The sequence below is a fragment of the Cyprinus carpio genome, chromosome B20 (genome assembly GCF_018340385.1).
Source record: "Cyprinus carpio isolate SPL01 chromosome B20, ASM1834038v1, whole genome shotgun sequence".
NCBI lineage: Eukaryota > Metazoa > Chordata > Actinopteri > Cypriniformes > Cyprinidae > Cyprinus > Cyprinus carpio.
In genome coordinates, this window is record NC_056616.1 from 14,973,367 (window position 1) to 14,986,782 (window position 13,416).

The 13,416-nt window shown below is 37.0% G+C and overlaps 1 protein-coding gene across 4 annotated transcripts; it reads left to right on the plus strand.

Moving 5' to 3' along the window:
* The first annotated feature begins 1,857 nt into the window (after nucleotides 1-1,857).
* Nucleotides 1,858-13,349, plus strand: hook1 (hook microtubule-tethering protein 1). Of its 4 annotated transcripts, none has more exons than XM_042746980.1 (23): nucleotides 1,858-1,977; nucleotides 2,765-2,850; nucleotides 3,360-3,432; nucleotides 3,534-3,584; nucleotides 4,673-4,702; nucleotides 5,305-5,437; nucleotides 5,567-5,634; nucleotides 5,822-5,884; nucleotides 6,000-6,083; nucleotides 7,635-7,798; nucleotides 7,993-8,133; nucleotides 8,225-8,426; nucleotides 8,528-8,638; nucleotides 8,719-8,806; nucleotides 9,132-9,198; nucleotides 9,499-9,640; nucleotides 9,728-9,814; nucleotides 9,969-10,000; nucleotides 10,089-10,171; nucleotides 10,389-10,489; nucleotides 10,772-10,873; nucleotides 11,019-11,087; nucleotides 11,711-13,349. In XM_042746980.1, exons 2-23 carry the CDS (start codon nucleotides 2,828-2,830, stop codon nucleotides 11,864-11,866), a joined length of 2,070 nt encoding a protein of 689 aa, XP_042602914.1. In that variant the 5' UTR covers nucleotides 1,858-1,977; nucleotides 2,765-2,827; the 3' UTR covers nucleotides 11,867-13,349. The 4 variants fall into 4 exon arrangements, with proteins under 4 accessions (XP_042602914.1, XP_042602911.1, XP_042602912.1 ...); XM_042746977.1 differs by having other exon boundaries at nucleotides 1,975-2,114; XM_042746981.1 differs by lacking the exon at nucleotides 1,858-1,977 and adding an exon at nucleotides 2,138-2,674.
* The last annotated feature ends 67 nt before the right edge of the window (nucleotides 13,350-13,416 follow it).

Consider the following 13,416-nt stretch of genomic DNA (forward strand, 5'->3'; position numbering starts at 1 on the left):
GGCCTCTACAATATGTTAATGCATTTGAAAATCTGTTTATTGACTGTATTTGCACTGAACAAAGCCTTGGCCATTCCTCGGTCTCCAGTGTTGTATTTTTGTCATGTGACCACTATCATGGGTTCAAAGACACTGGTTGTAAGTCTCCTCCTATTTTAAGTAGGTTAGGTGTCTGGTTAACCTGTCAATGGTTTACTGTAAGTTTACACAATCTACGCTGTCCCATATAGATGACCAAAGAAAGGCATTTGATTTCACTGGGGTGCCTGGAACAATCATGCAGGGCAATCCAGCAGGTTAAAACAATCTACACCTGCTTTAATACTATACTAATACTATAGGCTTATTATATTACACGTCAACCCTCAAATAGAGTGTATCATGTGTGGGTTATTTGTAAGTTTCTTATATCGATCCACATTTTTTATTGATGAGACAGCTTATGTAACTTAGTTACCCCACTTCCAAATTGGCTCCATATCAGTGCATTTGCCCTGGAGCTTTATGCTAAAAATTTCTCAGGCTAATATTTACCTTACTCATTTTTGCCTAAACCGCAAGGTCGTTGTGGCTGAAAATAGCAGCTGTTGATCCACAAGGGCCTTGATGGCATAGGGGTGGGTTAAAGACCCATGGCCCAAATGAGAATCAGGAGGCTGTCATGGTTTAAAGTCCAGTGTCATGTCAGTCAAGGAATACCGCCACCAGTTACACTGTCCCATGTGGTTAACAGGTTGAAGACAAAATAGAAACTTTATTTTTGTCTTATTTTGACTGGCATATCCACTGAGCTTCAGTATATGTTTTAATGTTATCAAATGTGGCTTTATGGTGAAATAATAAATGGAGTAAATAAAATATTTAAAATCTAAACTTTGAAGGTATGCAGTTTAGTTTATTTCTAGTGTATATAATACAACTGTTTGCAAGAAAGGCACTAATGTGTCTCTTATTTTGAATGAAGTATTCCCACATGTGCTCATCCCATGACTTCACATCACAATCTTATCTTATGTTTTTATTACAAAAAGGTAATAAAAAGCTCGAGAGACGTTAATGTTTAATGTTTTACAACAGAAAACACAAATCAGTGTAAATCTAAAGCATGTACATCCTTATTTAAACTCAATTTTTTAGAAAAAATCTAAATTAATATTATTTGTTTAATAACTGAAGTTAATTTGAAGGTTTAGTTACCTATATTCTGTACCATTAGTGTAGCTTAACTCCTATTTGTATAAGTGGCAGTGGCAATAAAATTGGGAGCTGTTGATCAAAAAGCATCTTTGCATAAAAGTGAATGTCCCTATGGGACGCCAAGTAAAAAATAACTATATTAAAACAAATAAAAAACTGTCAGATTTACCCAATACGCATTGAAAAATGATAATTATTTACAGGATTTGGAACATGATTGAATGGTTTTTGGTCATAGCTGGTATAAGATAATCTTTAGGCTACCTGATCAAATATGATTATGATGATAGCTGATCATTTTTTTTGGATGACCAACTACTAGGCTACATGATGGTAAATCATCTTAAATTTGCATTTTAAATGTATCCTTACATGCTTAATATTTTTAAAGCTAAATAGAAAAAAAAAAACTTATTTGGATGAATCTGGGCGTTTTGATGATAAATGTGACAGTATTTTGTAACATATTGTAGGCTATTTTATATTCACTTTCGTAGGTGCCCATAGCCTATTCAGCTTCCATAGTGTTGAAACCAAACGATTACACCACATGATCCGTGTTCTCTGCTCTGCTAGTCTCCTCGGATCTCTCTTTTGATTGGCTACACGGTGTCCTGAACTCAATACACCATTGGTGTTTTATTTCTTGCTGTTGCGCTCTTGATCTCGTCAGTCCCCCAATCCTTATCAACGCAGCACGCGCTGTGTCCGCGGCGGACATTCACGAAGCCTTTACGTACCAATCAGTGCGTAGACGCAATAGACGTGAACGTAGTGCTGGTGAGCGCTGGGCAAATACACACGCAGGTGGGAAGGGGAAGCGCATTGTTGACAGGTGGACGGAAATATTTGCCCGATAGCACAGAGGAGATATGGATTTAAATAAAACGGTGCTGTGCGAGAGCCTGATTATTTGGGTAAGATCCCATCTTTTAGTTTAGCTCTAAAGGTCACTGGAATCAGGAATCGTTTATTTATCCGCGGTCATATCCTTGACGATAGCGTTACCTGTCGCAGGTAGTCGTTTCCTTCGGGCACCATGGTCAAAAAATACCGGAAATAAGACATTTAGATGTGTGCACTTGCTCTTGTAAACCAAACGGGATCTGCGGTGCATCATTACAACCTTAAAAAATGCGCTCATTTCTCCAAGCTGCACCCGTCCAACACGCGACACCAATATATACAAAAATGATAAAGACAAACCAGACTCAGAATGCTGTTAGACATGTAAACAACACCAACAGTCACAGCCAACTCCATCCTCATCCGATTTAGACGTCTAATCTGGTTAGCTAGAGTATTTGTGGAATGTGTCTTATGCAATCAGATATTCTCTGTCTCAGTTTAATATGATGGCGTTTTGATTTTTGACTGCGGCGCGTGCTCGCGAATCTCTGTATTTGGCTCTGATCCATGACTGTGTTTACATTGCGTTTACACCAAGGCCCCTCCTGGATAGTTTTCGGAAAGACTTGTAAGATGCAACAGATATATATATATATATATATATATATATATATATATATATATATATACGTTTGTTTTTTATTTGTATGTGCCTCAGCTGCAAACCTTCAAAACTGCAGCCCCCTGTAAGACAGTGGAGGATCTGACCTCAGGGGCAGCCATGTCTCAGGCTCTGCATCAGATGTGAGTGTGTTTACATTTATTCACTGGCAGATGCTTTTATTCAACGCAACTTATATAGCTTTCGTTGTATTTATTTTATAACCCATGACTTCAAACATTGCTAGTGGCATGTACTACCAGTTGATCTGCAGTGTTTCTTTCATAGTTAACTGTGTTTTACACCCCACCTTGCTCTACTAAATCAGATTAGTTTTTTCCAGGTCAGCATTACAGATTTATATCTCAGCCTGTCAGTGTGTGAATATTTTATAACTTGCATTGGGTTGTGGGTAGTCATCAGCGTCATATTACCTGAAACTTTTTTTTTTGGTTGAATAAACATTCAAGTTTAGTTAAATGTATATATTGTTATCAGAGAGCCTGAAAGTGTTAGAGATTATATTAAAGCAGGAAGGGATAAGAACAAAATATATTTGATTTCATTTTGCCCACTGATCTGAATGAAAGCATCTAAAAGTATCTGAATTGGATAAGACTGTGCTGCACTGATCAGTATATTTCAATTACAGAGATCCTTCATGGTTCAATGAGAGCTGGCTGGCCCGCATTAAAGAGGATGTTGGAGATAATGTGAGACTCAAGGTAGACTTATTTTTCTTTTATGCTTAAATCTAATTTTGAGAACATGCCAAATATAATGTGTTAGTCAAAACTCAAGTCTTTGTTTTTCTCCATTTTTACAGATGAACAATCTCAAAAAGATCCTGCAGATGATTGTTGATTATTATAATGAGGTAAATGACACACTGTTTCAGATATCATCAGTCAGACTTCAACTCTCAGAATTAAAGGCATACTCCACCCCAGAATGAAAATTTTGTCATTAATCACTTGCCCCCATGTCGTTCCAAACCCGTAAAAGCTCCGCTCCCATAGACTACCAAGTAAATAACAGTGTCAAGGTCCATAAAAGGTACGAAAGTCGTCATCAGAATACTCCATCTGCCATCAGACGTACCATCTGGGTTATAAGAAACGACGGGAACACTTAAAAAAAACAAAAATGTATCCTTGTGGTGCGGCTGATACAGAAGAGCATACACAGCATACGGTGATATAGAGAGACACAGAAGAGACTGTTGACAAAGGAATTGTTGAATAAAGTCGTTATTTTTGTTTTCTTCGCTTACAAAAAGTGTTCCCGTCACGTCATATAACCCAGATTGCACGTCTGATGGCAGATGGAGTATTCTGACAACGACTTTCATAGCTTTTATGGACCTTGACACTGTTATTTAGAAGACGAACTGAGCTTTTATGGGTTTGGAACAACATGGGGGTAAATGATTAATGACAAAATTTTCATTTTTGTGTGGAGTATCCCTCCACACAAAACACAAAGCATTCTGAATTCACACATTCCTACAGTCACATGATGGGTGTTTTAATTGTATTACTGTGTTAATGCCTGCAATTTTTCTCAATTTGTTTTCATAATTTATTTTAAAGATACAATAACCATGTTTAACAGAGGCATTATGCCCATTCAAAGTGAGCCAAGTGGATTTTAAATGCAGCTTCCAAAAGACAAAAAAAAAAAGCAGAATAATATTTTTTATATATATATTTGATACAATCACACCGGTATGATTAGATCGTTCAGTGTGGCACAGCATCAGCTGCTAAATCCAAATCCTCGTTTGCTGGCTGGCGCTGAGCCTGTAGGCGTTTGTACAGCGCTACATTATAACCAATCACACACGATTCTGTTGAGCTTATGAATACAATGGCCAATCAGAGACATTCAGATGAGTCATCGCTGAAACGCGGTGTTTTGTTCACTTGCTCACTGACTGAATTCTCTGGCGAATTCTCTCATCAGAATCAACAAAGTGCAGATGTGCATACGAATGTAAGTAAGATATTCATTTCATAGTGTAAAGAGCTTCAGTGATTATAATGGGAGTTTTTGAGAGTGCCTGATCTCTGGCTAGACTGAATAAAAATGTTATTTTGTTATTTCATAATGTAAATTTTCTTTACTCTCTGTAAAAAAAAAAAAAAAAAAAAAAAGTGTTATAATAAGTAACTTACAATATTGTTATTAAAATTCACATTAAATGCAAATTCAGTCGTATTAAAAATATTTTATGGCATGACACCCATATCTGGCACTTACGTAAAAAGTCAGGTTTTATGTGTAGTTAATAGATAACACTATTAGTCTACTTTGCCCATCACCATTTGTTGATCAAATAACAATCTATAAAGGTGCAAAACGCATTAACTTACGCTACACATATTTGAGAATCAAGATATTTCCTAATATAGTTAACACATTTGGAAATATTTCGAATAAAACGGAAAAAAATAATAAATAAAACATAATCCTATATCAGTTATACAGTGCTATCCCCCCCTCCCATGTGCCCCCTCAAAAATGTGCATGATGCCCCGATGCTTAAACTGATTCATTCTGATAATGAGTATGTGTTCTGATCACTTTGGGTTCAGGTTTTGGCTCAGCAGATCACAGATTTCCCTTTGCCTGATCTGATGCGTGTGGTAGAGCAGTCTGATCAGGTAGAGCTGGGACGCCTCCTACAGCTCATCCTGGGGTGTGCAGTCAAATGTGACAGGAAACAAGGTAGTTACTTGGATAGTTCACCCAAACCTTAAAAAATTTTGTTATTTACTATCATTATGTGCTGCTGTTTTCCTGGTGATGCATATATATTCCATTATTTTAAGCTTGAGAGATTGTTTTGTTGTTCAGAGTATATCCAGATTATCATGACTTTGGAGGAATCTGTACAGCATGTGGTGATGACTGCTATTCAGGAGGTCAGATTCAGTTTATTCAGGTGTTTTTAAATGGTCATGTATGTATGTGTGTATATATATGTATATGTATATGTATATATATATATATATATATATATATATATATATATATATATATATATATATATATATATATATATATATATATATATATATATATATATAAAGCTTTTTTTATTCATTTCAGCTTATGAGCAAGGAGACTATGTCTCAGTTAGGAACAGAACATCCTGGAGATGTTGAGCAACAGGTAAGAAATACAGACATATAACATCATCACAGTGTCAGTGTGAGAAAGTCAGAGTGTTGATGTTGTTAAATGTAGTATCTTGTAGTATTGTTCAATGATGCTGGTTTTTTGATAGTTAAAGAAAGCCTTGGGGGATCTGACTGAAGTCATGGCTGAGAAAGAAGAGTTGGCACAGCGCTGTCAGGAGCTCGACATGCAGGTGAGGGGTTTGTATTAACAAAAATACAATAATATTATCACAACTTATATACATTAATATTGTTCAAAAATTGTTCATGCATCGAAACCAAAATAGCACCTAAATATTATTACTATTATTACTTGTTTTAGATTATGAATATACACAGGTGCTGAAATATTTACAAGCTGCCTACATAAAAAAAAGGCATTGGTCAAAGAAATCCAGAGACAGCATTTGTTTAAGTGGCTGTGTTTGCAGACTGTAAGTGTCAGTGAACAGCATTTCTGATTTCTGCTGTTCTGTTCATTCACCTTCATGGATGAACAGATTTTGCCTTAAGTGCAAGTATTTTTTCTTTTTCCCTGCAGAGGCTGATGTGTTTTAGCTTTACAAAGAAACAATCTGTCGTGTACAGTATTTTATAAAATTTTTAGGTATATATTTCCCTTTTGGAAATTGTGGTAAATATAGTACATTTAAAGGTCATTTGCAAGATTTGAACTGCTATGTTAATGTTCCTGTGCACATAAATGGGTTAGAAATTCATGTGTTGCTGATTCTTGACAGATTATGTTGTAAAAGTATCCATGACCTATGAGAGGTAAGTCTCAAAAAATGCATGGCAACCTAGCCTAACTAAAACTAAAACAAAACACTGCGTTGCCACTAACCAATCTAACCACTGAAAAACGGGTCTTATCTGGGGGTTTTGTGTGGCAAAAAGAGCTCATGGATTCAGAGCTGAAAATACTGGTTTATATATTGGTGCAAATGCTAAAACAAACATAATATGCATTTGCTGTTGGGGTGTGGGAGGTTTAACATGCTTAACATTAACAGTGGAAATGTTTCATAGAATTTGTAAATTAAATATAAAACTGCATCAATTTAGAGTTTGTTTATACACACAACTGTAATGGATAAATTATTTAATTTTTAGTTAGTTTTGAAAGTTGGGTGTTTTTTTTCTGTAAACTGGTTTATTTCCTTTTGTGGTAAGTAGTGGGGCAGCACAATGTTTTTAAATGCAAATCTATATATACACTACCATTCAAAAGTTTGAGGTCAGCAAAATTTTTCAAGAAAGTAATACATTTATTCAGCAAGGATGCATTAAATTGATCAAAAGTGACAGTAAATGTATTTTTAATGTAAAAATGTATCACATGTTCCACAAACATTTTAATGTAATATTAAGAAGTGTTTCTCAGCATATTCAAATGGTTTCTGAAAGATCATGTGACGTCAAGGCTGGATCAGTGGCTGTTGAAAATACAGCTTTGCCATCACACAAATAAATAAATATATTTTAATATATATTAAAATAGAAAACAAAAATTTTAGTTTTAAATTGTAATAATTCTTACTGTATTCTTGATCAATTAAATGCAGCTTTGGTGGGCATAAGATACTGACCCCAAACATTTGAACGGTTGTGTACATAATACAGTACAACCCTACATACAATCCTATGTTCCAATATGCCATACCTGTCATATGTACTGTAGGTCATACATCATCAGGTTTTCCCGAAAGCCCTGATGTTTGACCTTTTTGCCATTTGAACAGGTGACAATGCTACAGGAGGAAAGGAACAGCCTCCTGGCAGAAAATGACCTCTTGACTGATAGAGCCAGTCAGCTTGATACTTTTGATGACCCCAGCACTCCATCAGGGAGAAAGCACAGCCAGCTACAACTACAGCTAGAGCAGCTTCAGGAGGAGACCTTCAGGTAGACACAGTGTAACTCCAAATATCGTCTGAAACTTGCTTGATATTAACTTGCTGATGTTCTGAATATTGTTGAGGATGCATAAGTAGACAAGCATTGAAATGATGAACCAAGCATGGCTAGAATGTCTCAGTTTGAAATGGCATGCAGTGTAAATAATGAAAGTGTGTGTACTGTCTGTGTGTAATAACCAGGCTTGAGGCAGCTAAAGATGATTACCGCATCCACTGTGAAGAGCTGGAGAAACAACTAGTGGAGCTTCAGCATCGTAACGATGAACTGACCAGCCTGGCTGAAGAGTCACGTTCGCTTAAAGATGAATTAGACATATTAAGGTGGGTGCCGGGTCATATTTTAACAAGTAGTTTTTGCCAGCATCCTCTTTGGGTGTTTTGGGAAGTCTGTATGATTGATTTGTTTGTTTAGGAGCTGCTCTGACAGGGCAGTCAAGCTAGAGGCCTCTGTTGAGACGTACAGGAAGAAGTTAGAAGATCTAAGTGACCTCAGACGGCAAGTGAAAGTTCTGGAGGAGAAGAATATGACCTACATGCACAACACAGTCAGCCTTGAAGAGGAGCTACGCAAAGCTAATGCTGCGAGAGCTCAGTTAGAGACATACAAGAGACAGGTATAAACGTGCCAGCAGTTTTATTTTTAGGAATTCTGAGAAAGGTGATAAGTGAAATATAACTGTAAAAAATAAACTCTCCATTGTTTTTGGAACTTCAGGGTCAGGAGCTCCACAGGAAACTGTCTGATGAGTCGCGTAGGGCTGATAACCTGGCTTTCGAGATGAAGAAATTTCAGGAGAAATATGATACTTTACTAAAGGAGAAAGAGGTAGGCTGATATATTCACCTGCAATTACTCATACACATGCCAAAACCTTGTGACCATTGTGTTTGTGTGTGATTCATCAGAGGATCAGCATTGAGCGGGACACTCTCCGAGAGATTAATGAAGAGCTGCGATGCACTCAGGCCCAACAGGCCCAGCTATTACAAGCAGGTATGTTTGCAGATGCCACACCAGGCGATGGTGCCCTGTGCAGCTAGGAAAAGATTGCATTTGAATGAAGACTGTTGCTCACAGACATGAATCAGTGCAGGCGGGCTCTGCTGAGAGTGATAACAGTTCCTCCACTCGTGTGATTCGTTTGGCGTAGCAATTTAAATTCAAGCAAATCTGCTAGTTCAGAGGCAGTACAGTCTGTTAGATTTATATTCTGCCCACAGTGCAGCCTTGAGCTCAGCTCAAACGATCTGTCTGGGTCACTTCACAGCTCAGTAAACACACTCTGAAAATTAAACTTGAACATGTGCTTATTTCACAGGAAAGTATCAAACAGGAAGTCCAAGCCATGATAACCTGGCAGCTGAGATGTTGCCCATTGAGTACAGGTATGTTATATATAGGATGTAAAATATGCAGAATTGCACATTCTTCCATAAATACCATTTACAGGGTAAAGTTGATTTTTTTTTAACATCTATTACGAACATCTATTAAGAAGGAGATGGTTGTGTTTACTACTGTTTTTAATATCACACTTCAAACAGAAGGTGAATAGCAAGACTAGTATTCTGAACATAATGTCTTTGTGATTCACATACATCTTTAGTCCATATAAAATCTTAGCTATCATTGCAGTATAAATACATGTATTTTGTATATGTTGATGTGTATTTCTGCTTCTCCAGGGAGAAGTTCATTCGTCTGCAGCATGAGAACAAGATGTTGCAGCTGCAGCAGGAGGAGTCAGAGAACGAGCGCATAACTGAGCTGCAGGAGCTGCTGGAGGAGTCCCGGCGCGGACGCAGCCAACTGGACACTGAGAACAGGTACAGACTCACATAATATCAAATGTATACTTATCGAACTATAAAGTAGCTTTTCTATATATAAACATGTGTTGCTTATGTGTATTAATTAAACAGAGAAAGAATCAGTGAACTCCAGCAGCAGGTGGAGGATCTGCAGAAGGCCTTGCAGACACAAGGAGCCAAACCTGAAGATGTAAGTGTGTTTGAGCCACTTGGTGGTGCTGTTTTTGCACATTTTTCGTCAGTGATACATGAGCATGTGTTTTGCAAATTATCTAGTCTTTGATTTCATACTGGAAGTAGTACTTTTCATTAAAAAGTCTCATTGTATGTTTGCTTTCATAAAGTCTCATCTGAAAAGGAAGCTGGATGCTCATATGTAAGTTTAGACATTAATTGATTTCTTTGTTTTAGCCATGTTTGAGCATCTTATGCACTTGGATGGTCCTTATGTTTTTTTTTTCCAGGGTGCAGCTGAATGAAGCACAAGATGAAATCATGAAGAAGAAAGAGCTGTTGGAGGACCTCCAGCCAGATGCTACTCAAACCAGTTAGTCTTTAACTTTTGACCCGACCCTATATTTTTATCCCACATTTCTTTTCATGACCTCAGAAAAAGACTGAGTCATATACATCTCAAACCATCAACATTGTGTCAAACTGTGAACTTTGATGTCCATGATCTAGAGTGATGTTATGATCCTCTTTAAGTCAAACAAAAAATCTTTAAAGTTCCTCTCAGTTTTAGAGATAAATGTCACTTTCAGGTGTGAAGATGGATGAGCTGGTTGCAGCACTGAAGAAGAAAGATGAGGACATGAGAGCGATGGAGGATCGATACAAGATGTACCTGGAGAAAGCCCGTGATGTACTTACAATAACTTCTGCTTTTAAATACATTCCGTTTTACCACTGACTGTCTTTAGCTCTGGTCTGTTACAGTTTTGTAGGCATTTTGAAGTCCTCTATATTTTTCTGTTATTGAATCATGAACTTGATACATTGTCATACTCTGCACATCATATAGCTACAGACTTAACCAGCCAATATATGCATTCTTGCATAATTTTAAGCTCTTTTACGTGCTTTATTATAAAAGAGTTATTACTCATAAATTCCAATGATTATACATCATATTGTGCATTTCTAAGTGATTCGAGCTCTGGACCCCAAGCTAAATCCAGCCTCAGCAGAGATTCAGTCACTGAAAGTGCAGCTCTCTGAGAAAGAGAAGAAAATCATTGCTCTGGAGGTAGAGCTGCCATCTCTTCTCTGTTTTACATGTTATTTGCATCTAGCATATTCAGAGTTACTTTCTCACTCAAAATTAAATTATTTTTGTTGTTTCTTTCTCTTTTCACTCATGTCTGTTCTCATCCTCTCTCCTCTTTGCTCAGCGAGAGTGTGAGCAGGCCAAACTGAGGGAATATGAGGAGAAGTTAATTGTGACAGCTTGGTATAATAAGGTACAGTGACAGGACTCAATAGTTTACAAAGTACAGTGCAAATTAAATATGCTGTTTTTTTTATTTATTTCGATTTAAGATTATGTAAGACATTTATTTCTGTATTTCAGTTTAAGGTGCTGCAATTAAAAATGATATAAAAATTATTTATTTATGCATGTGTTTGTTATTATTTTATTTAAAGGGACAGTTCACCCAAAAACAAAAATTGTCATAATTTACATTACCCTCTCATTGTTCCAAACCTGTAAGAGTTTCTTTGTTCTGCTGAACCCAAAGAATGTTTGTAACCAAACAGTTGAAAGTAGCTATAGACATATATTGGCGATATTGGCTACCATCACCTATTTGGTTACCAACATTCTTCAAAATAGCTTCTTTTGTGTTCAACAGAACACAAAAACTCTTACAGGTTTGAAACAAGTAAAAGGTGAGTAAATGATGACATAATTCATTTTTGAGTGAACTATCCCTTTATGGAATGTTACTTAAAAATGTCCCTATTATTTGATACGTTTAAATTGAAATAAATGTCTGAAATATCTAAAACTTTAAAAGAAACAGTCTGCAGTAATTTGCTTCATGTTCTGGAATTTTCTTTTCTCGTATTGTGCAAAACACAGAGTTTGAACTTCCAGAAGATGGCAATCGAGTCACGGCTTAGCGGGCGATCCACCTCTCTAGTGCCACCCGGCCAGTCTTTCCTGGCTCAGCAACGTCAGGTGACCAACGCCCGGCGCACCATGTCCATCAACGTGCCTGCCACTTCTTCCAAGTAACCTTGTCCTCGGTACCTCCCAGCTTCCTGCTCTTCTCCTTCTTTCCCTCACATGTACACTCAAGTGACCTTAAGTACACTTCTAAACAAGGGGACAAGCATGCCATGATGAACATTAGCATGTCCCCATGTGATCACTCTCTACAGTTACACATGTATAATAATGTACATAAGGGGCTGAACTCTGATGAAAGTTACTCAATCAGCACACAATTACATACAGTAGCAGTCTTTTCACTTTCAGTACTAAACACACACCTGTAACAGTCTGCAGCAGGGTCACTTCTGAACCAGCATCCATACTAAAGGTCACAGGTCAATCTTTTGTCAGGCTCACTCAGATTGTGCGGGAAGAAATGCATTTAATGCGTCCTGTAATGGTAGCATGCATGCTTTTGCTAGAAATGACTTCCAACGATACACTATGCAGCCGTGGAATATATTCGTAATCGTGCAGGTATGTTATATAAAACCTTGAAAGTATATGCAGATACATTTTGCCCTAGCCAATCAAAGTCCGTCGATCAGGATGATGAGGTATTTGGTGCTGGACACCAAAGTTCTTAGTTTGTTCCTATTACAGTGACTTTCTCAAACAACAACATGCATTGAAACTGCGTTAATGTATACAGTAGTCAAAATGGTTTAGTAGATCAAAAGTTGTCCTAAGACAAGAACGCATTTTGGTTTTAGGACAACTTAATTAAAGGTTTTGATCCACTTCAAATGTTGACTAGTGTGCATTAAAAAGACATGCATGTATATATAATCACTCTAAATCTGAATCCAGGTGCTTCATTCTGTCGGTTATGGTATTTTATATTCAGTTGACTGTGATAGGACTCTTGCATGCTCTTTTAACAAGCAGAAGGGCCTTTTTTATATCCACTTAATATTTCCTGTCTGTGTGAAGACCTCAAGTATCAGGATTTGAACACCAGCACAGAATTAAAGTAGGCCATAGTAAACTGCTGTGATAGCTTTGTGTTGTACGCCACTCTTTAATTATACATGCGTGACTTGTAAAACATAGCTGCATTGTGAAATGGCTTTTGCTGCATTGTGAAAATCTGCTCTTGCTTAGGTTGACCCGACTGAGCTATCTGCTAATAGACAAGCTGTTGCATTTCGAATAAAACACACTCTGTTGGGAGATACAGTACTATTAATTCTGTTTTAAGTGGTAAGGTTAATCATTGCGGTTCTGATTCGTCTTTTCTGGTGTTTTATTCAACTAGGCTTTTTGGCCTGTGATGGGTAAATTCTAATGTTTTTTTGAAATGCTAATATTTATGTATGATGTGTCTCAAGGAAGAACTCTTAAATTTGTGTACTCAATTTTATGAGCACTGTCATTGTTTGTGAGAGATGATAAATAATAAGATTGGATTCTTATGGTATTAGAGTAATATTTGGAGTTAAAGAGCACTTGCAGCCTTCATTTACATGTGATGAATAAACACTCTAAAGTTTGTTTTGCAATACTGCCTTCTTGCGTTTTAATGATCCCACGGTTGAAGTTTCTACTCAAGTCTCACCACTAGATGGCGA